Genomic DNA, 25,964 nt, shown 5'->3' with positions numbered 1-25,964 from the left:
TGGAGATAATCCCCACAGCCCAGCTTGGACATGGTTATGGATTTTCCACCATAATTAGAGGGCGCTCCTCTAGGCATGCCTTCTTGCTCATATGCACGTGGAGCGTGGCGTGTTAAGGTAACTGTTCCCCTCTCTGAAAAGAGCTCTTAGCAGTCACAAGCCAATCGTTGCATTTTCCCTTTCTTTATATCCTTTTCTTTATAAGACTGTGATCCTCTCCTAAAAATATCAAGTGGGTTCAGAATTAAATACTGAATTATTGTGGACCCATCAGACTAGATAACGAAATACTGAAAAATACCCTTAGTTGAGTCACTTGGTTTGTGGAATGATCTGGGCTTAAAGATAAAAGTTTGGCTTAGGTTGAATATGAAAAATGTTCAAGAAAACACTCAACACTTGAGCTTTGCACAAATTCTGATCTCGATAAAGCTTTGTAGAATCTCCCAGTTTCTGCTGTTCTCCACGCTTCCACCACCATCACTCACCCTGACATAACCTACAAGGGATTTGGCCGTCAACGCCTCTCCCTGTGGTGCCATAGCTTTACCCTAACAGGTACGTGGTGATAGATGTCATAAACACACGGAGACAGCACCAACATAAAAAGGCTGTGGTGTCTCAAAGAAAAAAATAGTGGGCTGAGTGATGCTAGCTGTCAAAGAATGTGATGATCAAATCTATTTTCTCTGTCCACACTTTCTTCTTTTTTATTGTATATTCCTGAGTTACTTTTTTTTTAATGTTTAAAACATTTATTTGTTTTATTTATTTATTTTTGGCTGCATTGGATCTTTGTTGCGTGCGCGGGCTTCTCATTGCGGTGGCCTCTCCTGCCGCAGAGCACGGGCCGTAGGCGCGTGGGCTTCAGCAGTCGTGGCTCGCGGGCTCCAGAGAGCAGGCCCGGCAGTCATGGCGCACTGGCCCAGCTGCCCCGCGGCATGTGGGATGCTCCCGGACCAGGGCTCGAACCCGCGTCCCCTGCATTGGCAGGCGGACTCCCAACCACTGCGCCACCAGGGAAGCCCCTCTATCCACACTTTTTAAAGAAAAGAGGAGCATCCTTTTGGAAACATTTTCAGGGAGAATAACCTTTAATTGAAGGAAGAATATCTGACAGTCATGGATGGATTTTTAAGAGGGATGGATGCTGTTATAATGAGGACCCATAAACTGGAAGGAATCACGAGGTACTTGACAGCTTTCCGTGCATTAGAACTTTCCTTTCAGCCTCCAGTCATAGAGTTTGTTTCTTTCAGGCCTGACCAGGCACTGACAGTGCTAACATGTTGACTCTCAACACGACTGACTGAATGGATTAAGGAAGATTTAAAAATCAATTTGACATTTCTAGGAGTCATGCAAATGTAAGATTGTTTGGAATTTTGATTTTTTTTACTTATCTTGACTAATTTTATTTTCCATAGGAATGAAAAAATCTAATAGAAATAACTCAATTATAGGATTTTACGTTTCAATTATTGATCAGTAACATGATAGGATTTTAAAAGCCAGGCAAAATGGTAGATGGGGTAGAGGCAATGACATGAAGGTCATACTTTGAGATCTTTGCGTTAATGACAGACTCAGATGTCTGAATGGGCTTAGAGGTGATACTCTGTTTGGCTTTGTTTAAGAGAGGCAGTTGTGAACCAAGGCCTGTGTGACCTGTCTGCATTTTTTTTTAAACTGAAACAACAGATTATTTTATTTTATCTTTTATTTATTTTTTTAAATTTTATTTATTTTTTGGCTGCGTTGGGTCTTTGTTGCTGTGCACGGGCTTTCTCTAGTTGCGGTGAGCGGGGGCTACTCTTTGTTGCGGAGCACGGGCTCTAGGCACGCAGGCTTCAGTAGTTGTGGCTCGTGGGCTCTAGAATGCAGGTTCAGTAGTTGTAGTGCATGGGCTTAGTTGCTCCACGGCATGTGGGATCTTCCCGGACCAGGGCTCCAACCCATGTCCCCTGCATTGGCAGGTGGATTCTTAACCACTGCGCCACCAGGAAAGTCTGACCTGTCTGCATTTACCACTTGTCCCTTTTGAGCTAAGGGTGTCCAGCTCTGCCCAGTTACAAAAGAAAGGATGTATCTATTTTGTCTGTTCGACTCATGATGAATGGATTGTGAATGGAATGGTGTGAATGGAATTGTAAATAAACATCTTGCTCTAGATGTTTCTCCTTTGCTTCTACCTCTTCTAAGTTGTTTTGATGGAGATAAACTTCACATTGTAGCATGTGTTGCTACTCCCTGCTTACCAACACTGGTTTTACAGATATTAATCTATTTTCAGGTGAATGTGGTAGTTCAGCAAGGGCAGTTGTTTTTACTATGACCCACAATAAGATATTTATTATATACCAATATATATAAATATAAATTTATAACAAACGTATTCCCATAAACATCTCTATATATTATATAAATATTTGTGTAATATAAATAATATTTATATAAATATATATACAAATTATATAAACATACGTATGAAACAAAAGTCTCACAAAACAAACTTTATTCTTACCACTAGTGATGCTCCCTGACAGGGACGGATAGCGTATGTAGGGCTCCCAAGTCAGTGTGTCAGCACCATCCCGGCAGCTCAGTCTCTTACAGTCCCATGAAAGAGATGCTGTGCTGTCCAGCAAGAGCAATTCCCACGCCAGCCCAACTTCCAGAACCAGGGTCCAGCCATGGGGCTCCTGGGTTACCCAGAGGCATGAGTCTTGGGGGCATGTGATCGACCCTCGGTGGGGTGGAGGGCTGTAGAATGGAGCACCCCATAGGGATGGGGGTGGGATGGGTCCCTGTGGTCCACAGCAGGCCCTGGCTGTGATGGTTGTAGGCTCGGTGAGGAATCCCCTCCAATGTGTGTGGGGAGGAGCTGAGAGTTTTAAAAGAACGCCTTACGACTCTCTAGATGGACAGTTTCCAATCTTTGTGTGCCTTTCCGTCTTTCCATGTGGTGTCCTGGAAGAAGAATTTAGTCAGCCCAGTTTGAATGACGTGTCTATGCCTGTACTGATCAGCTGTGGACAAGCACTTAGCCTCCTGCAGTCCAGAAATGACCATCTTCTATGACAAACCTCCTGCATCACAGGGGCTAGTTGGGGGATCCTGTGAGCTAGGCAGACACCCCAGGTGGCATCCATGAGAAATACGAATATCCTTGGGATTTTGGATCCCAGTGCTAAGCTTCTCAAGGGCTCTCCAGGGTGTATTGACAAGTAGGAAGTATTATCTGATTTTGCTGGAGGAGAATCCAAGAAATAAAAGGATGGGTGACTTACTCAGAGTGTCACGGGCTGTCCGTGGAAGGGCCAAGGCTAGATCCACGGTTCCATGTTGCTTGCTCAACACAGTGGACCCAGAAACCTTACTGGTATTAAAACTGCTTTGTTCATGTCATTAAAAAAGCACCCCTGCATAACCCTAGTTAGTATCATGTTCTCCAAGAAGTTATGTTCACAGCTACATGTACAGTATTGTAATGGCTTGTTTGATCATTCACTCTGGTATGCACAGAAGTCCAGCTGTCTCTAATTTCCTGGGATAGGGACTGCATTTCCCTTCTTTCATCCTCAGAGGTTTTTTGTGTGTCCTTTATAATTCCTCAGAAATCTAGCAGGGTGGCTCTGTAGTGACAACAGTACAGCAATTTGTGCTCCTTCAAAAAGATGCAGTACAAGTAAAAGTTATGACTCTGTGTTAACAGAATTACAGATGACACCTCATGTATTTTACTCTGACCCTCACGCCCACCACTCTGGCTTCTGCAGAATTATGTTTATAAAAGTAAATTTCTAAAATGTGCAATAGACATTGGTCAAACTGGAAGAAAAGATTTTTATGCTTTAAAAAAAATTAGAGTCAGTGGGGTTACGCCCATGGGCATTTGGGGAGCATTAACTGCTATTGGTTGAGGACGTTGGCAGCTCCAAGCTGCGAATTCTATAACCCTCTCTGGGTCGCTGTCCTGGTTTCTCAGTAAACAGACTTCTTAGTAAATAGATAAAACCCAAGACGAGAGCCCTCACTTGGTCTAAATCATTATGATGACCATCAGGATCTACTCCATTAGATCTCTACGGTGAAGAATATTGCTTGAAGAGTGTGTGTGTGTGTGTGCGTGCGTGTGTGTATTTCAGAACAGATGCCTTCACTCAGAATGAAGGTGAGTGCTCCTTTTAGAAAAAGAAGGTTCTGGTAGAGAAAGAAATATAAGTAAGGAACTCAGGTGGCCAGGAAAGAACTTTGCTAGAGGTAACAACTGTTTTGTCAGAAGTTAGTATCTGCTTGTCATCATTGCAGAGAAATCTCTGGTTTCTACTTCAAAAGTCTGAGCACAGTCTTTCACTCTCCTCTGTTGTTTATTACCCCTACCTGGCTCTCCATAGAAAGGGTTTCAAATGATCTAATATTTTCTAAAACTTACTGGATTTAATTCTCCCCTTGGTGGCTGAAAAGACAGCAGCCTATACGTCTGTTGCCCTCCCCAGTCCCCAACAAAATCTCTTCTCCAAGTTTTCCAAGGATGAACTTGAGCTGCTTCCTAAAATGATCATACAATACTACCAGCGACTGAGAAGTTGAGAGTACTGAGCAGGAGTTTTTCCATCAAAGTAAGAGCCAAATACATTCAAAGGACATTTACTGGCAGAGGGAGAGAGTTCTGTATGTGTCCTTAAGCCGTCTGATGTTCACGAGTCTACCCTTCCTTCCGGGGAACTTGCTTTACCTTGGAAGGGCCTGCCTGTTCCAGCATGACAGTGGGCTGGAGGGCTGGTCTGTGGATTGATCTGCTGGTTCTCTCCGCAGAAGCCTTTTTCACATTTAAATTGAACCTGGAAACAAGATCCACCTGCCGAGGGAAGAATTCAGAGTGCAGGGCTGAAGTTGGTGATAGCAGAGCACAGACGTCTGGGGGTGTCTAGACAAATTATCCCAACTCACCATAAATACTCCACTGGATTCAGGGGTAAAGTTTTTCCTTTCTGAGAATAGTTTCCTGTAAAGGGCAAGTCATGAGGGTTTGGCTTTTTACTGACAAATTCGATGGTCCCCCAGGTGGGATGGGAATGTCTCCTTAGGAAGACATTACATCCAGGTTGAGCTCTCAACAAACCGTTTCCTGTCTTTGGTCTAATTAAAATATACACATTTGGGGGAGTATAAAATAGAGATGCTGACATGCCAGCATTTATGCTGCTGACACAAAAGTTCTGAGCTCAACTGATGTAAGTGGTGCTGACATAAACCTTCTCCTTGAGAACAGCTGCTAGAGGTAATTTCCACAATCTTCCAGTGGATTAACTTGAAGCATCATCTGGGCTGAGAGTTGGAGCATCTACCAGGAGATTTGGCCCCCTGATATGAAAAAATAACCTATTGCTTGTTCGATGACTTACTTCTTTCATGGAATAACTCCTTAAATTAGAGCATGGCTTTTTAAAGTTCAGTATCAGATGAAGAATGCAGTACTGATTATCTTTGTACGAGAGGCTTAGTTTGCAGGGATCTAACAATGACTGAAGCCCCTTTAGTTTAGGGTGGAAAGTTTTATAACTTTGTATAAAATAAGTTAGTTCATGATACAGATTTCATGTTAACAACTGCTGAGTTCACTGACAATTAGTTGCCTCTGTTGATAATTCTGTAGATGAATGTGATGAAACCTATAGGTCTTCAGGCAGAATTGCACACACACTCAACATAATACGCATATACTTAACGGGTCTAGGACCTCCTGAAGTCACCTTGCAGCCCAGGTCAAGACCTTCCTTGACTGGTTCCATTACATAACCAGAGATGGCGTTTGCCACCTACATTTGGGGGTGCATTATCCCCAATCAGGCTTTTAGAAGCTATCGTCATCCATAGTAACTTTCTTTAACATTGATAATCAAGGACTGTGTGCTTACCAGGAACTACTGGCAATTGGAGGTATACTTATTCAAATCTTCCAAGAAGCTAATGCCAAGACAGGGTTAGACGGGCAAGAGAGTCACTGGAGGAGTGCCCATGAAGGAGAAACGAGAAGGGGGCAGGAGGGGGCAGGTGAACCTTCAGACCTGGAAGCAGATCTGATGCCTGTGAAAGCAGAGAGGGAGGGAAGGCTTGGACAGGAAGAGTCTCCACTGCAGTGCTTTCTAGAAAGTCTCAGCCAGCCAAATGGAGTCCTGGAGCGAAGGCTCTGTGTTAGAGGAGGTCCACGCTGAGCGAGCTGGCTGCCCTCTAGGAACCCCGCCTGCCCCATCTTCGCCTAGATACAGATAGCCACGAGTGCTGGGGCAGATTCCAAGATGCTGGAGGCTGTCAGTCAAACACGTTCCCCAGGCAGGGTTTCTTGGAAGGGGATCTAAGCAGTGGTCTCCACGGCCACCACGCTGGGATAAGAGGGTCTCTGTTGGTGCCAAAGTGCACGTCCTCCTTTTTTCTCCTGCTTCCTCACATTTTGAGAGCTGCTACTCTTTGGCTAGTGTGACTCTGCCCCACCAAAGCGTCACACAGGGACAGGTAATATGATATCGTAAATTTGTGGCTTAGTTTCCTGTCTCCCTATAATACTGTAACCACTTTAATTGTTCAATAAGGGGGTTGGGTGGAGTGAACATTATCCACAGAGGTTAAATACATGGCTTTTTACCATAACCTTTACCTTTTGTCTTGGGGCAATCGACAAGGTCATCATCAAGATGACAGCTTGCTGTTTAAGTGTAGAGCCCAGAATACTCAGCAACAGAAAGCAGGCTAATAGACCCAATGTCTCTCAGCTTGTGGTCTCAGTGGAATTATGTCGTAAGACTGGTGTCCAGGTTTGTTTTTGTTTTTTTAATCTCCCTCCCTGCCTCAACCAAGACCCTGTGGGCTATCAGCTCCTTTCTCTCGCTTCCACAAAAGGCAGGTGAAGGGTGCCCTTTCCTAAATGGTAGAGCAGGAGATGGACCACTCTCCTCAGGACTCTATTCTCTGGGGAATGAGATGCTTCAGATGTGTGCTGCCTGGGAGAAGAGAGGGGTTCTTAGAGGGGAACGTAGCCAGGATGGGGGATGCTGAAGAGGGCTTCTCTGTGGTAGGAAAGTGCAACTCTCCTGGGACTTGGGGATTTGTCGATTATTCATTTACACGTGCTACAGCTGTGGGGCAGTTAGTATGTGCCGGAACCTGTTCTGGGTGCTAGGGACCCATCAACGAACTAAATAAACATTCCTGCCCTTTTGTAGCCTACATTCTCTATTGGGGAGACACTAACGTGTACATAAGCAATAAACAAAATCTACCAGTAAATTATATATCTAAGTAAATATGTTACATATAAAATACAGCTTTTCTTTAAATTGGCTTTTAGCAGGAATTAGCAGAAGCAGAAGCCCCTTCCTTCTGTCTTCTTAGCCCCTTTTAGGGTCTTTCATCTTGGCTGCCTGCTTCTTTCCCTGGGAAGGAAATACTTCCTTTGTAAAAATTCATCAAGTGTAATTTCCAGGAAGTCACTGACAGAGTGAGACGACCCTGAATATATTATTTAGTTAATATCTTTGATCTCTGAAAATCCTGTTTTTTTTTTTTTTAAACATCTTTATTGAAGTATAATTGCCTTACAATGGTGTGTTAGCTTCTGCTTTATAACAAAGTGAATCAGTTATACATATACAGTATGTTCCCATTTCTCTTCCCTCTTGCATCTCCCTCCCTCCCACCCTCCCCATCCCACCCCTCTAGGTGGTCACAAAGCACTGAGCTGATCTCCCTGTGCTATGCGGCTAAAGCCTGGTTTTTAACCAGATCTTAATAAGTTTCCCAAAGTCAGTTCAGCAAATGTATTGAAAATATAATTGGCTAAACCCAAATTAAAACACCCAGGTCTTCATCCTAAATTCAGGAGAATAAACCTACCAAGATGGGCGTGGACTGGATACAGGTGGCCCCCGAGTCCCACTGATTATGATCTGAAATCCATCTAAACCTATGATCTCCTCTATAATAACTAGGCAATGAGACAAAAAAAAGTACTCAAACTGTGAGGAAGGCAGACATTTCAATCCTCCCTTTGCCACATTAAACAATACAGCCTGCAATCCAGAGTGACAGAAGGAGGAAGCCAAGTGAGAAATGATGGCTTCAAGAGTGTCGGACTCACAACGCAACCCTGACCCCATTTCAGGGTCCAGTTCCAGAGCAGTTAGGCGGATACCACAGCTGCTGGATATAATGGAAGCCTCTGTCTTTTCCTTTCCTTTTTTCTTTTCTTTTCTTTCTTTATTTATTTTTCCTTCCTTCCTTCCTTTCCTCCTTCCTTCCTTCCTTCTTTCCTTTCTTCCTTCCTTCCTTCCCTCCTTCCTTCCTTCTCTCTCTCCCTCTCTCTCTTTTTTGGAAGGGTCTTCTGGGTTCATCTTTTTAGCAAAAAACTAAAAAAATCAGTTGCTTCATTTTAGAATTAAATGATATACTTTAAAAGAGAGTATAAATTAATCATCAAACTATCAATACTTTTTCACTCCAACTTCAGGCCTATATATAGATTCTATTTTTAACTGCTTCAATTAAAAAAAGCAAAAATTATCTTGGTAGTAGTGGGCAATTGAAACTTTAATGAAACTTAAGTCAATATTCAATTAAAGGACAAAGGAGGTCACAATTAGAAATAATTTACGGAATGAATGGAAACAGCCCTCATCCCTGTTATGACTAAACCTGACATTTTGAAGAGCAGGTCACACTCAGTGCCCTGCCTCCCTCCCTCCACTGGCTCGATCTTCATCCTATCTAGTGAGGCTGCCGTCTCTGGGGCTACAATGACCACGGCTCCATCTTCACCCTGTCTGGTGAGGGTGCTGTCTCTGGGGTTACCCTGAGTGTCTCTCCTCAACATCCTGTACCTTTGGCCTCCTGCTCTCTTAGAATTGCTCTCCTTCCTTGGCTCCTATGACACTGTGTTTTCTTGGATACCTTCATCTGGCTTTTACCAGATTCTTTTACTGCCTTCTCTTCTTTTTCTCATTCTTAGAGACAGAACACCAAACTCAGTCATTGGTCCTTTTCTCTTTATAGGACCCACTCCATCGTTTCCACTGCTGTGCTTTAAGCTCTGAACCTTTCAAAGGCATCAGCTCTGAATACACACCTGTCTGTGAAGCATCTACCAGTGGATGGCCCCCTGGATATCAAGTTAAGCGTCTGAAAGAGAAATCACCTCCTACCCCATTCCTACTCTTCCTGTGTTTTCAATCAATATCCTGTTTATGTTCTCTCATCTCTTAGGTCAGAAAACTTGGTCAAATCATCTTCAGGTCCTTCTCTCTCATTCCCTACATTCAATCACCTATCTAATCTAATCTAATCTCTTCATAATTTATAATTTCCATTCCTAATGCCACTTTCATATTCAGGCTCACATGAGACCTTCACTGGATTCTTATTATAAAGGCCTTTAACTGGAATTCCTTTCTCTCTCTCCCTTTCTTTCTTTAAGAAATACTCATCTATTTCCTATTATGTTTCAGTATTGTGCTAGAATCTTGGGAAACCAAAGGAATTAGACCAGGCTCCTCGCTGGTCTAGGAGCCCCCTTGTGCAGGGGAAAGAAGGGCGTGACCGATGATCTGAGAGCTTCACACGGGTGAGCATGGTCCTAAGTGGCCCAGAGGGAAGGGCATTTGTTTAGTTTGCAGGACGTGGGCAGAGAGGGTTAGTGAGGGCTTAACGGACAAAGTGGCTCTGGGGCTGGGACTTGGGGATGGCCAGGACTTCACCGGGTGGAGAGTCATAGTGGGGGTGAGAAATGCGCAAACTCACGGGGACCTGGCGGTGTTGGTGTCACTGAGCACAGGCTGTGTGGTGGGCAGCTGGGGGCGGGAGGAGGGAAGGTGGGCTGGGCCAGACCACCAGGTGCCTCCAAGGAGGTGGAGGGTTTGTTCTGTAGATGGTTTGGACTTGCTGGGGCCGTGTCCTACATCTAACTAAATACCACCTTCTGAGTAAAATCAACAGACCGACGCGTGAATCCAACCTGTTTTCTCCAATTCCAAGACCCTGTCTGATTTCTGGCTCTATTCTTGGGGGCTGTTGGCCAAATCCCAAATTTATAAGAATAAGAACATCTCCGTATCCAATTCTTACCTTTAAATGAATGATCTTTTCCCTTTCTTATGGGAAACAAGATTTGGCAAAATGTGGTGGTATCAGGATCCTTGTGCAAACTTCCCCGAAGATGATCTATCGATCTATATCTATAATTTAATGAAATTAAATATATATTAAATTCATAAATAAATGAATATATAAATATATCCATTACACATGTACATAATGAAATATGAATTTTCATTAAATTTTCACTAAGGTTCTGTGAGAAGGCTTCCTGTGCAGAAGCTTTGCTTGCTTGTTTTGGCTGCTACAGAATGCAGAGGTGTTTCCATGTTGGTCCAGCCTCAAGTAATAGGATGAGTAACCCATCATCTCTGCCCTGAAGGATGGGATGAAGAGATCCAGAGCACCTGTCACTGGGCCTGGATGGGGTTGGGAAGCAAAGTCCTCTGGTCTTGCCTGTTCTGGAGGCAGGTGCCACATCCCCTCAGTGGACCCTGGGCCATTGAAGTCCCCCACGTTGGCAGAAAAACTCAAAAGCAGGCTGCTAGGGTCCACTCTTGCCCTGCGTAGAAAATAAACGGAGCTGCAGGACAATCCTTTATCTGGTTTCATAATGTCCCTTGGGGTTTGCAAATTTGTCTTATTATTTATGACACAGAATCACACTAGGCCTATCTTAGCAAAGGGGACATCCCTAATTTGGGGAAGGTCTTATTTTATTTTACTTTATTTACACTTTTAATTGAAGTATAGTTGATTTACAATGTTGGGTTAGTTTCAGGTGTACAGCAAAGTGATTCAGTTATACACATATATATAATCTATTCTTTTTCAGATTCTTTTCCATTATAGGTTATCACAAAATACTGAGTAGAGTTCCCTGTGCTATACAGTAGGTCCTTGTTGCTTATCTATTTTATATACAGTAGTGTGTATATGTTGATCCCAAACTCCTGATTTATCCCTCTCCCCCTTTCCCCTTGGTAACTGTGCCATTGGTTTTGTTTGTTTTTTAAGTCTGTGAGTCTGCTTCTGTTTCATAGATAAGTTCATTTTTTTAGATTCCACATGTAAGTGATATCATGTGATATTTGTCTTTCTCTGTCTGACTTACTTCACTTAGTGTGACCATCTCTAGGTCCAAAACAGGCTCTCACTAAGCGTCCCAGATGATTGTGCCGGCAGAGTCCCTGAGGCTCTCCCACTTTCTGTCTTTCTTCTGTTTATGTTGCATCCTTCTCTCCGATTTTGCTGTTAAGAAGGAGGCATCTCCCACCTCTCTGTTGCAGCACTCCTGTACTTCCCGTTGCCTCTGGGATAGAGTCAGACCTCGCTTGGTGTGGCACACCCCGCACCTCCAGCCTAATCCCCCATCTTCACCCAAAAACATGTAAAGTGTCTAAAGAACCTAGTGGCCAGACGGGAATAAAGACACAGACCTACTAGAGAATGGACTTGAGGATACGGGGTGGGGGAAGGGTAAGCTGTGACAAAGTGAGAGAGTGGCATGGATATATATACACTACCAAACGTATAATAGACAGCTAGTGGGAAGCAGCCACATAGCACAGGGAGATCAGCTCGGTGCTTTGTGACCCTCTAGAGGGGTGGGATAGGGAGGGTGGGAGGGAGGGAGATGCAAGAGGGAAGAGATATGGGAACATATGTATATGTATAACTGATTCACTTTGTTATAAAGCAGAAAGTAACACACCACTGTAAAGCAATTATACTCCAATAAAGATGTTAAAAAATAAATAAATAAAAAAGTGTCTAGTAATGACCCCCAAATATGTGGGAACTGTATAATTTGTGTCTCTTTACAGATTCTTGACACAGTTAAGAACTGTTATGCCCAACAATCCACAAGGGAACCTGTGGATTGATTTCTGAAGGTCCTTGAATCTCCTGAAAGAGTAAGACATACCTCAGAGCATTTTTCGGGGGGATAAGTTCCACCCCTCCTGTAAGATTGTCAAGTGGCACCTGACACCCCAAAAGGTTCAGAACCACCATAAAGCTGTTGAGAGCTTGGGCATTGGTTAATCAAATTTGATAGACCAATATACAAAATAAGAATGGATGATAGTGTTTTAGTCAGATCATCAAGTACAGAACCTCGTTATCAGATGTAAAAACTGAGGCCCTGGGAGTGAAATGACTTGCTTGGGGTCACTTACACACTAAACAACACAATTTAGATTTAATCATGCCTTGTCTTCTCTGTTGTTTGCTGTTTCGCATGTTAATTTTACCTTTTTCAGCTAGAATAGAGTGGAAGCAGCTTGAAAGCAGGGACCTTGCTTTGAAATGATGATGACGATAAAGATAATTTTGGAGGAAACTGATTAAGTGACATAACTAAAGCTAATTGTTAGTGGGTATAGGACCAAGATACAGGAAATAGACAGTTACACAGTGCTGCTTCTAACCTATTGAGAGCACTCAGGCTACCTCTTAAAAATCCTGGATAACGAGAATTTACTGATTTCAATCAGTACATTTAATAGATCAGGTGATTTCCAAATAAATGTGAGATTTTTAAATGAAGTACTCTTGAAATGATGGACTCATGAATTTGCAGATCTGAGAACACTTGTTTTTCATGTTATCCAGTTTATTTATGGATGGATTAAAGAAAGAAATCACTATTTATCTGAGTTATCTTTTATCAGGCTACGTGAAGCAGAGGAACTTGCTTCAGGTTTTTGTTTAACCTTTACCAGATATCAATAGTTCAAATCTCCCCATTGTCTATTTTCCTGATTTATACAAGGTTTTAGGAATAGTTTTATTTTGTTAGAGAACTAAAGTGCCCTCTACTGTTTCTTTTCCATCTTTACAGCCAAATATCTATTAAGACTTGATTTAATAGAAAAGTTGTTCTTAAAGAAATAAAAGCAAAAAATTAATTTCTGATAAAGCTAAATTAAAACTGTTATACTTATAAAAAAGGAAATTATCCTTGACTAAGCATTTTTGAAGTATTTACACCTTTTATAACTTGATTAGTAAATAAATTCCCAATTATTTGCCTTCATCATATTTTTGTCACTTGTATTTTATCTTAAAGATGCAAATTCTACTTTATACAGAGCACTTTCAACTTTTGATATTGGCTTCAATTCATTTTATGCAGCCTAAATGTTTTTGCTAGGTTGACTAATGTCTTTTTAAAAAGATGAATCCAGTAGATATATTTCCAATTTAAATATTCAGAGGCATAAAATAATTAAGGGCTAATCATGATCATATTAATGTAATTAATTAAGCTTGCTACTGAGAAAAAAAATCTCCTTCTTGTTAAGATGTCATGTGATTAACATTCTGAATAACTTAAAAATAGAATTATCTTAGAAGTTTACATTTTTGCTTGTTGCAGACTTAAATCTTGACTAATAATTATGCATATCCCTTCACAAAAATTTTCAAGTTAAGTCCTATTCCGTTCAACCACTACCACTATCACTAATAGCATCATTAAAAAATAAATGTCTCCAAGTCTTAGTATTTCAGTTATCTACATGCTTAGAGGCTTAGGATCTGTAGAGAACATTCTTTTATAAGTTCATAAATCGAAACATTTAAGAATGTTTCTCTCTTTCTCACTGTCTTTTTCGTAGGACTATTCCATCACTGCCAAGGTTTTAAAAATTTTCTAGCTGTTGGTAGCTATTCAGTTCCTGCACAAAGACACAGATCCTGGCTGCCAGCATTTTGGCATCTGCTAACATTTTCATAGACCTCAGCTGAACTTTCAGTTTGTTCGTGGAACTTCAGAGGCTGACAAAGAACCAGCTTCTATTTGTCTTTTTCACCCTTCACTTTTAATCCTTTGCATAAGCCACTTGAAAGGACTGTATGAGGCAGTTCAGGGATAAAAAGGGAAAAGAAGAAAATCTATGTTTCCTTTGCAAAGAAGAAAATCTATGTTTCCTCCCTTTTCTTTTCATCCAGAGAAAAGCAAATTAAACAAACCTCAAACCTGAGGACAATAGGGTGCCTGGAACTGAGATTAGCATTGGATGAGCCTCACACTTAAAACACAGCCATTTGAGCTCCCTTGCGTGCCAGAATTAATCAGCAAAAGCAGCCGTGAGAACACATGCAGAAAAGGAAAAGCAGGGCAGAAGCAAGAGGGGCCCGCCCAGGGGTAGTGAGCTCACACTTAGCAAAACCACAGCCCCCGAGTTTGCCGTAAGACACAGGTCCTTCTGGGGCCAGTCAGTTAGACCCTCTGGCCTTTCCTGAAGCCCTGGAAGAATCACCAACTCTTCTCCAAGGAACGAGACATGTGGTGACGGCACTTACCTGCTTCCCCAAGTCAGGGCATCCGGATCTGAGCACAGATCACCTCCGGTAGGTGGAAGGCCGGTCTTGGGGACCGCAGTTTGGGTAAGAGGGCGTCTTGTGCCTCCCTGTGTCTCCCTCTGATGGGCTGCCATGCATCCTAGGACACGAAGTCTCGGCTGCGGACAGAGCTGTGTCACCAATCCAATCTACTGGTGGTAAGTGTGCTGGGCGGGTACCTGAGACATGATAAAGGGCTGCTTTATGATGATGCGATTAGTCTCTGATGTACCTTCCCCCAGGCTCTCACAGCTGTGTTGTCAGCCAGTGGGCCTGTGGGTACATCCTCGGTCAACAAGTTTTGAGCACTGCAAACCCTCTCAGCCAATGAGATGTTTCTTTTTTCCCCTTAAAAAAAAAAAAAAAAAATCCATACTCTACTGAATGCCTTCTGCAATCTAATGTGTTTAACTTGCTGTGGCCGATCTTTCCAACCCTTGTATTCTGGTGAGACTTTTAGACCCATCATGTCAGACAAATCGTGTGGGCATAGAGATGTGGGATCAGGGGCAAATAAGGGAAGTTTACCATGATGCCAGTTAACATCCAAGTTAGATACCACCTTTAAAGAAGTGTTTGCAGGAACACAGAATAAAAATCAGTGACAATTTGGGATTGACGCAAGTTCTTTAAGGTCCTGAGGATTGTTATAAATTTCATGGCAGTCCAGGAAGGTGGACCGAAAATTCTATCAACGGTAGATGGAAGAAATCGTAGGATTTGGAGAACAGAGGAGCACAAGTGTGGGTGTCCCAGGCAGGCTGTCCCCTTAGGAGCCAGGCCTGGAGTCAGTGATTTCTCCTGGGAGCCTTAGCTCCTTTGAGTGGGGACCAAGGTCTGGGTGCTAGGTTTGTTACTCTGGTCTTTGCTCTGTCTCTTTTCATTAAAGAGAGCTAAGAAATCTAAATCTAAATCAAAATCTGTCTATCTATCATCTATCTATACATATACCTGCATACCAGTATCCTCACATACATATGCATGTCAGTGCATGTAAATATATGTGTACATAGGTATATATGAAGTCTTGAGTTCACACCAATACCCCCAGTTCTAACCTGCTCCCAAAGAGTTCTCTTCTGCATCCCAGCATCCCATATTTGTATGTCCTTCTTTCCGTAGTGAAAACTCTAGCTTCAACATCAACGCACTTACTCCTTTGTTCAACGCTTCCAGAATTGCTTTGCACATGCCATTACTATAAACAACCTACTCAGAAGAATTTGGGATTTGTTTGACGTTCTCTCTCCCCCTCTACCCCAAGACCGAGGGTACACAGTGGAATGTTGTGTTTATAAATTATGAGATTCTCTGTTCCTCCTCTCTCTCCTCCCCGCATGGCACTCCATTGTGTGTAGGTACCATGGTTTATTCAATCGGCTTCCTATGCTTAGACAGTGACGAACAACATTCTCTGAGTAACTCTGTGCGGGCAGTACGTGTTTTCATATTGTTGGGGATATGTGTTCAGGGTAAATTCATGGAGGGAATTCTGTGTTGAGGTTTGGCTACATATAGTTGATTAGACATTCTCAAATTCTCCTCCCTAGAGGTTGGACCACTCTTCTTCTTTTTTTTTTTTTAAACTGAGGGAGATTATTTATTTTTTCCTTCCAGTTTTATTGAGATATAATTGACACACAGCACTGTATGAGATTAAGGTGCACAGCATAATGATCTGACTTACACGCATCATGAAATCATGAACACGCTAAGTTTAGTGGGCACCCATCATCCCATACAGATACAACGTTAAATAAAAAGAAAAAATTTTCCCTTGTGAGGAGAACTCTTAGGAGTTAATCTCCTAATCACTTTCATACGTAACACACAGCAGTGTTCATTATATGTATCATGTTGTACATGATATCCCTAGCACTTATTTATCTTATAACTGGAAGTTTGCACCTTTTCACCCCCTTCATCCAATTTTCCATCTCCCCATACCCCACCTCCGGTGACCACAAACTTAATGTCATTTCCTTAGAGTTTGTATGTTTGTTTGTTTTTGTTTGTTTCTGAAGTATAATTGACCTACAACCCTGTGTTAGTTTTTAATAAAACTAAACATTTCATCAACACAAAGGTGGCTTTCACTATATCGTCATTAATAAGTCCTACTAATCTTGGATTGTGGGAACTGCTTTTGCAAACAAGGGGGAGTAATAGCCATTTTATTCCTGACTGTGAAAAATACTTCACCTATTTAATGTCTATAGGAGTTGAGTATAGAAGAAAATGATTTCAGTGTAATACCTCCTTGAAAAAGTTTATTTTATTGCCTTATTCCTAATATTTCCTCATTCTTCCTACTCTTCATCTCTCACCAATCCCTCACCCTACCCAGGGAAAGGAAAACCAGGCCACCACCGTGTTCTGCTTCATAGACATGGAATTTGCAGTTGAAAACAACCTTTTAGCTCAACACTCTTCGGATTAATAGAACCCTCAATTGTATATCTATGGCCCTAAAATAAACTCAAGACAGTTGTAGTCCACTGCTTCTGCCTTGGGTTTGGATCTGTACTGAAGAGCCCCAGAGAAGGCCAGAGACTAACCAACCTTGATTTCATCATGGTAATTCACATTAATTTACATCACAATAAGCTAAACTAAGGTCAATTTCACCTGCTTCACATCTGTGATTCAGAAGATCATAACTGCTGACCTTAGTGGTCCATGAGGGTCCATTAGGTCTTAAAATTCTGGATCCTATAAATCTTATGTTCATCATCATAGTACAGTTTCTTTTGTTTCTGGCATAAATTAACATTAAAAATTATATTCCCAATAGGATTTCCTAAAAGGCAGCCATTCTTTCCATTAATTCTGGAAAAAGTTTTGTAATCTCAAGGCCAATCACATATAATTGTTGATTAATAGAATTTTATACTCCACTGACATAGTCCAAAGCTTTAAAAAATGTATCTCAAGAGACATATCACATCACTTTACTCAATTTCCTGTGGCTATGATAAGCCAACAGACCATCTCATGAAGGCTTAACTTTTCAGTCAGAAGAGATTACCCTCAATGATAGAGCACTTTCATTTTAGAAACTTTCGTGATTATTTTTGCTGTTGAAACTTTTCAGCATTTTACCAGTCATTTTTATGTCCTCTTTTGTCACCTATCCTTTGATATATTTTCCTGTTTTTCTATTAAAATGTTTCACGTATTATGACTATTTATACTCTCACTGTCATAAGTTTTGTGGCTGTTTCATCCAATTATTATTTTTCATATTTTTGGCACATTTTTATATGTAAGGTCTTAATTATCTTTATATTGGTCTTTTATCTTGTGGATTTTTAAAAATGACTTAATTCTTGGAAGGTTTCCTCTCACCTTCAGATCATACAAATATTCACCTATTTGGCTTTTAAAAAATATTCAACTCTCTAATCCAGCTACAATTTATTTTGCTATACAATATGAGCTACCTTTTTTTTTTTTTCTGTTAACCAATTGTTCTAGTACTATTTATTAGGTAATTTATTCTGTCTCTATTGCTTTATAATGATCTTTATCATACACACAATTTTGTATGCAGGCTTTCTTTTCTATTTCATTATTATATTTGTCTATTTTTGAGATAGTACTATTGCATTTTAATTATCGTAGCTTTAAAAAAATTTCAATATCTGGGTAAGGCAAATCTCCCACAGTATACTTCTTTCGAAATCTTCTCGACTATTCTTACCTATGCTTTATAATAGATGAACTTTATTGTAATTTAATAAAATTTTTTGTCCCAAACTAACCACATTTGTTCATTTCATTTCATGTTCCTCAGCAGACTTTGTCATTTTCTTCATGCTGTTCTGCGTATAATATTTGCATGTTTCTGTAGGTCAGACCTTTGGTTGGCTTGGCTTGTCCTCTGCCCTGGTTTCTCAAGGTTGACATCAAGATGACACCAAGTCTGCATTCTTTTTTGGAGGCTCTGTGCATGAACTGGCTTCCAAGACCATCCATTCTGTTTATAGGACTTAGTTGCAGGTGGTCACAGGACTGAGCTCCTCACCTCCTTGCTGGCCGTAGGCTGGTGGTGGTTCTCTGCTGCTAAGATCTCTCTCTGTTCCTTCTCCAGTAACCCCCCTTCTCCATCCTCAAGACAGCGATGGCAGCAAAGCCATTGTCATGCTCTGAATCTCTCAGCCCTCCCCTTCCATCTCAGCTCTCCTCTGCTCCCTCTTCCCCTGCATCTCTCTGACCCTGTTGTGTTTATTTTGCATATGAAATTTAAGACCAGTGTATCTAGGTTTATAAAAAAGCCTGTTGGAATTGTTATTGGATTCAGATTATATTCTTAAATTAACTTAGGGAGAACTGACATCTTGATGATGCTGAGACACGCTAATAAAGAATAAGAAATGTCTTTCCATTTTTTCTTTTTTGTGTCTTACAGAAGTGTTTTAAAGTGTTTTACAGTTTTCTTCATATAAGTTCTGAGCATTTCTTATGAAGTTTGATCCTAAAAGTTTATCTTTTTTGTTACCTTGTGAATGGTTTTGTTCATTAATTATATCTTCTAGCTGGTTATTATTTGTGTATATGAATGCTACTGATGTTTACATATTAATTTTATATCCTACTACCTTACTAATTGCTTTATTGTTTGAGTTCATTTTATCACTCATTCTACAGGATTTTCCATGCATACTATAATGTCATCTGCATATAGAGATAGATTTCTTTTTATTCTAATGAAAGTTTATTTTATTTAAAAAATTTTTTATTGAAATATAGTTTATTTACAATGTTGTGATAGTTTCAGGTATAAATTCAAAGTGATTCATATATATATCTATATATCTATCTATATATATATATGTTCTTTTTTGGATTATTTTTCGCTATAGGTTATTACAAGCTATTGAGTATAGTTCCTGTGCTATATAGTAGTTCCTTGTTGATTATCTGTTTTATGTATAGGAGTGAGTATATTTTAATCACAAACCCCTAATTTATCCCTCTCCCCCTTTCCCCTTTGGTAACCATAAGCTTTTTTTCTATGTCTGTGGGTCTGTTTCTGTTTTGTAAATAAATTCATTTGTATCATATTTTTAGATTTCACATATAAGTGATAGCATATGATATTTGTCTTTCTCTGTCTGGCTTACTTCACTTAGTATGATAGTCTCTAGGTCCATCCATGTTGCTTCAAATGGCATTTTTTCATTTTTTTATGGCTGAGTAGTATTCCATTTTATAAATGTACCACATCTTCTTTATCCATTCATCTGTTGATGGATATTTAGGTTGCTTCCATGTTCTGGCTATTGTAAATAGTGCTGCAATGAACATTGGGGTGCAAGTATCTTTTTGAATTATATTTCTGTCTCTGTATGTGCCCAGGAATGGGATTGCTGGATCATATGGTAACTCTATTTTTAGTTTTTTAAGGAACCTCCATACTGTTCTCCATGATGGCTGCTCCAATTTACATTCCCACCAACAGTGTAGGAGGGTTCCCTTTTCTCCACACCCTCTCCAGCATCTACTGTTTGTAGATTTTTTTGATGATGGCCATTCTGACCAGTGTGAGGTGACACCTCATTATAGTTTTGATTTACATTTCTCTAGTAATTAGCGATGTTGAGCATCATTTCATTTGCTTGTTGGCCATCTGTATGTCTTCTCTGGAGAAATGTCTCTTTAGATCTTCTGCCCATTTTTTGAATGGGCTTTTTTTTTGTTTTGTTTTGTTTTGTTTTGTTTTGATATTGAGCTGTATGAGCTTGTTGTATATTTTGGAAATTAATCCCTTGTCGGTTGCATCATTTGCAAGCATTTTCTCCCATTCTGTAGTTTGTCTTTTCATTTTGTTTATGGTTTCCTTTGCTATGCAGAAGATTGTAAGTTTAATTAGGTCCCATTTGTTTATTTTTGTTTTTTTTCCATTTCTCTAGGAGGTGGGTCAAAATGGATCTCGCTGTGATTTATGTCATAGAGTGTTCTGCCTATGTTTTCCTCTACGAGTTTTATAGTGTCTGTAAATCCATTTAGGATTTATGCCTAAATGCCTTACATTTAGGTCTGTAATCCATTTTGAGTTTATTTTTGTGTATGGTGTTTGGGAGTGTTCTAAAATTTCATTCTTTTACATGTAGCTGTCCAGTTTTCCCAGCACCACTTATTGAAGAGGTTGTCTTTTCTCCATTGTATATTCTTGCCTCCTTTATCAAAAATAAGGTGACCATATGTGCGTGGGTTTATCTCTGGGCTTTCTATCCTGTTCCATTGATCTATATTTCTGTTTTTGTGTCAGTACCATACTGTCTTGATTACTGTAGCTTTGTAGTATAGTCTGCAGTCAGGGAGCCTGATTCCTCCAGCTCTGTTCTTCTTTCTCAAGATTTCTTTGGCTATTCGAGGTCTTTTGTGTTTCCATACAAATTTTAAACATTTTTTGTTCTAGCTCTGAGAAAAATGCCATTTGTAATTTGATAGGGATTGCATTAAATCTGTAGATTGCCTTGGGCAGTATCGTCATTTTAACAATATTGATTCTTCCTATCTGAGAACATGGTATATCTTTCCATCTGTTTGTGTTGACTTCAGTTTATTTAATCAGTGTCTTATAGTTTTCAGAGTACAGTTCTTTTACCTCCTCAGGTAGGTTTATTCCTAGGTATTTTATTCTTTTTGTTGTGATGGCAAGTGGTATTGTTTCCCTAATTTCTCTTTCTGATAGTTTGTTGTTAGTGAGATTTATTTCTTACTACTCCTGTTCCTCTGGTTGTCTAATTCCATTGACTATCACCACTAAAAATGCTGGATACCAGTGGAGTTAGTGGGCTTCCTAAACTTGTTACTGACGTGAGTTGGAATGCCTCTAGTGTTTCTCTGTTAAGTAAGGAAATATCCATTCATTACTATTTTCCTAAAAGTTTTTACTAGGAATGAGTATTGAATTTTGCCAAAGTCAATTTTCAACACCTCTAAAGAAATTCATATCATTTTCTTCATAGTTTTTAAAATATAAATATAAAAACTATACTAATTTGTTTCCTAATATTGACCACCTTTGCACTCCCAGTATAAACCTTATTTGGTTATGGTGTCTTAATACTTAATGTATTGTCTGAGTCAGTTCACTACTATTTTGTTTAAAATTTTTAATATAAATCTCCACAAATCATACTGGTCTATAATTTTTTTGTGCTATCTTTATCAGGTTTAGATATCGATGTTATACTTGCTTCACACAAAAAAAGTTGAAAGTTATTCTTGATTTCTTATCATCTGAGACAATTTATATAGCATTGGGATTGTCTGGTCTCTAAAGGTTTGGTAGAATTCTCTTGTGTGCTCAGCTGTGCCTGATGCTATCATATGGGGTCACTGGAAATATTTTTCTATTTCTATAAAATTTGGTGTAAGTTTTCTATCTCTACTGGGGTCAGTTTTGGTACACTGTATTTGCCTAAGAAATTATCCATTTCCTCTAGGTTTTCATATTTATTTGCATAAGGATATGCAAAAGTACATGTTAATGCCTTAAAAAAATTTTTTTGATCATAATTATTCCCAACTTGTAATTTCATTTTTTTATTTTTTACATCTTTATTGGAGTATAATTGCTTTACAGTGTTGTGTTAGTTTCTGTTGTACAAAAAAGTGAATCAGCTATATGTATACAAATATCCCCGTATCCCCTCCCTCTTGCATCTCCCTCCCACCCTCCTTATCCCACCCTTCTGGTCGTCACAAAGCACTGAGCTGATCTCCCTGCGCTATGCAGCTGCTTCCCACTAGCTATCTATTTTACATTTGGTAGTGTATATATGTCCATGCTACTCTCTCACTTTGTCCCAGCTTCCCCTTCCCCCTCCCGTGTCCTCAAGCCCGTTCGCTATGTCTGTGTCTTTATTCCTGCCCTGCCACTAGGTTCATCATTAGCATTTTTTTAGATTCCATATATATGCGTTAGCATACGGTATTTGTTTTTCTCTTTCTGACTTCACTCTGTGTGACAGACTCTAGGTCCATCCACCTCACTACAAATAACTCAATTTCATTCCTTTTATGGCTGAGTAATATTCCATTGTATATATGTGCCACATCTTCTTTATCCATTCATCTGTTGATGGACATTTAGGTTGCTTCCACATCCTGGCTATTGTAAATAGTGCTGCAATGAATATTGTGGTACATGTATCTTTTTGAATTATGGTTTTCTCAAGGTATATGCCCAGTAGTGGGATTGCTGGGTCATATGGTAGTTCTATTTTTAGTTTTTTAAGGAATCTTCATACTGTTCTCCATAGTGGCTCTATCAATTTATATTCCCACCAAGAGTGAAGGAGGAATCCCTTTTCTCAACACCCTCTCCAGCACTTATTGTTTGTAGATTTTTTAATGATGGCCATTCTAACTGGTGTGAGGTGATACCTCATTGTGGTTTTGATTGCATTTCTCTAATGATTAGTGATGTTGAACATCCTTTCATGTGTTTGTTGGCAATCTGTCTTCTTTGGAGAAATGTCTATTTAGCTCTTCTGCCCATTTTTGGATTGGGTTGTTTGTTTTTTTGATATTGAGCTGCATGAGCTGCTTATATATTTTGTAGATTAATCCTTTGTCAGTTGCTTCGTTTGCAAATATTTTCTCCCATTCTGAGGGTTGTCGTTTCGTCTTGTTTATGGTTTCCTTTGCTGTGCAAAAGCTTTTAAGTTTCATTAGGTCCTGTTTGTTTATTTTTGTTTTTATTTCCATTACTCTAGGAGATGGGTCAAAAAGGATCTTGCTGTGATTTATGTCATAGAGTGTTCTGCCTATGTTTTCTTCCAAGAGTTTTATAGTGTCTGGCCTTACATTTAGGTCTTTAATCCGTTTTGAGTTTATTTTTGCGTATGGTGTTAGGAAGCGTTCTAACTTCATTCTTTTACATGTAGCTGTCCAGTTTCCCCAGCACCACTTATTGAAGAGGCTGTCTCCAACCTGTAATTTCTTATTTTGTATACTTTGTGATTTCACCCAATTTTCTAGTGGTTTGTTTATTTTTGTTTATTTTTCCAAGGAACAAGGACTTTAATATGACCTACTGTTTTTGTGTTCTCTACTCATTAATTTCTTTTTTTACTTTATTATTTAAAATTTTCTCCTTTCAGTTTTATTGAGATATAATTGACATGCAGCATTGTATAAGTTTAAGATGTACAACATAATGATTTGACTTACATAATCATGAAATGATTCCCACAATAAGTTTAGTGAACATCCATCATCTCACATAGACAGAAAGAAAAAGAAAAAATATTTTCCTCGTGATGAGAACTCCTAGGATTTACTGTCTTAACAACTTTCACGTATAACATAGAGCAGTGTTAATTATATTAATCATGTTGTACATTACTTCCCTAGTGCTTATTTGTCTTATAACTGGAAGTTTGTACCTTTTGACCACCTTCATCCAACTCCCCCTCTGCCCATCCCCCACCCCTGGTAACCACACATCTGATCTCTTTTTCTATGAGTTTGTTTTGGTTTGTTTGTTTTTGAAGTATAATTGACCTACAGCATTATGTTAGTTCCTGGTGCACAACACAGTGATCTGATATTTCTATGCATTACAAAATGATCACCACGATAAGTTTATTTACCATCTGTCACCATACAAAGATATTACATAATTATTGACTATATTCCCACACTGTCTGTTTCATCCCAGTGACTCATTTATTGTAACTGGAAGTTTGTTCCTCTTAATCTCCCTCACCTATTTCTCGTCTTCTCTCGCCCACCTCCCCACTGGCAAACACCTGTTTGTTCTCTGTATCTATGACTCTGTTTCTGTTTTGTTTATTTGTTTCTTTTGTTTTTTAGGTTCCAAATATGAGTGATATCATATAGTATTTGTCTTTATATGTTTGACTTATTCCACCTAGCATAATGGCCTCAAGGTTCATCCATGTTGTCATAAATGACAAGCTTTCATTCTTTTTATGGCTGAGAAATATTCCATTATATATATGTTATATCTTCTTTATCCATTCATCTATCGATGGGCACTTAGGTTGTTTCCATATCTTGGCTATTGTTAAGTAATGCTACAATAAACATAAGGGTACATATACCTTTTTGAATTAGTGTTTTTGTTTTCTTCAGATAAATACTCAGGAGTGGAATTGCTAGACTGTATGGTAGTTCTCTTTTTAATTTTTTGAGGATCCTCCATACTGTTTTCCATAGTAGCTGTACCAATTTACTGTCTCACCAACAGTGCATGAGGGTTCCCTTTTCTCCACATCCTCATCAACACTTGTTATCTGTTCTTTTTTGGATAATAGCCATTTGAATAGTTGTGAGGTGATATCTCATTCTGGTTTTGATTTGCATTTCCCTGATGATTAGTGATGTTGAGCAGATTTCATGTACCTGTTGACCATCTGTATGTCTTCTTTGGAAAAATGTCTATTCAGGTCTTCTGCCCATTTTTTAATTGGGTTCTTTGTTGTTCTTCTATTGAGTTGTATGTGTTCTTTGTATATTTTTTGTATTAACCTTTTATCAGGTATATCATTTGCAAATATCTTCTCCCATTCAGTAGGTGGCATTTTCATTTGGGTGATAGTTTCTTTTCCTTTGAAAAAGCTTTTTAGTTTGATGTAGTCCCAGTTGTTTTGCTTTCTTTCCCCTTGCCTGAGGAGACATATCCAAAAAAATTATGCTAAGACCCGTGTCAAATGATGTACTGCCTATGTTTTCTTCTAGGAGTTTTATGGATTAATATAAGTTGTTCATCCATTTTGAGTTTATTTTTTTATATGGTGTGAGAAAGTAGTCCAGTATGATTCTTTTGCCTTAGCTGTCCAGTTTTCCCAACACCATTTACTGAAGAGGCTGTCTTTTTCCCCATTGTGTAGTCTTGCATTCTTTGTCATAGATTAATTGCCCATATAAGTGTGGGTTCATTTCTGGGCTCTCTCTTCTGATCCATTGATATATGTGTCTTTTTTTGTGCAAGCACCATCCTGTTTTCATTACTGCAGCTTTGTAGTATAGTTTGAAATCAGAGAGCACGATACCTCCAGCTTTGTTCTTCTTTCTTAAGATAGGTTGGACTGTTTGTTTCCATACAAATCTTAGAATTATTTGTTCTCATTCTATGAAAACTGCCTTTGGTATTTTGATAGGGATTGCACTGAATCTGTAGATTGTCTTGGGTAATATGGCCATTTTAACAATGTTAATTCTCCCAGTCCATGAGCATAAAATATCTTTACATTTATTTGTGTCTTCTCTATCTTTCCTCAATGTCGTATGGTTTTCAGTGTACAGATCTTTTACTTCCTTGTTTAAATTAATTCCTAGGTATTTTATTCTTTTTGATGTGATTGTAAATGGTATTGTTTTCTGGAATAAGTTTTTTAAAGTAGAACATTTTATTTTGAGATAATTGGAGATTCACATGAAGTCATAAGAAATAATACAGAGAGATCCCATGTACTCTTTCTGCAGTTTCTCCAAATGGTAGATCTTGCAAATCTATAAGCATAATAATAATAACGTTGATGCAA

General features: G+C 39.4%; 1 protein-coding gene across 4 annotated transcripts in view; it reads right to left on the bottom strand.

Moving 5' to 3' along the window:
- Window positions 1-2,887: 2,887 nt before the first annotated feature.
- Window positions 2,888-25,964, bottom strand: part of LOC309666641 (uncharacterized protein) — an 80,148-nt gene continuing 57,071 nt past the window's right edge. The window contains exons 3-8 of one of the 4 annotated variants that reach the window (XM_082474284.1): window positions 14,398-14,615; window positions 11,201-11,396; window positions 10,543-10,648; window positions 10,117-10,226; window positions 4,739-4,861; window positions 2,888-3,667 (exon numbers count right to left, since the gene is read on the bottom strand). In XM_082474284.1, coding sequence (XP_082330410.1) covers window positions 3,582-3,667; window positions 4,739-4,861; window positions 10,117-10,226; window positions 10,543-10,589 — 366 coding nt within the window. In that variant the 5' untranslated portion in view covers window positions 10,590-10,648; window positions 11,201-11,396; window positions 14,398-14,615 and the 3' untranslated portion in view covers window positions 2,888-3,581. The remainder of the gene's footprint in view (window positions 3,668-4,738; window positions 4,862-10,116; window positions 10,227-10,542; window positions 10,649-11,200; window positions 11,397-14,397; window positions 14,616-25,964) is intronic. The other 3 variants (XM_082474283.1, XM_082474281.1, XM_082474282.1) reach the window with 3 other exon arrangements.

This window comes from Balaenoptera physalus, assembly GCF_965194825.1.
Source record: "Balaenoptera physalus genome assembly, chromosome: 9".
Classification (NCBI taxonomy): Eukaryota; Metazoa; Chordata; class Mammalia; order Artiodactyla; family Balaenopteridae; genus Balaenoptera; species Balaenoptera physalus.
This window is presented reverse-complemented; position numbering and strand designations above follow the sequence as displayed.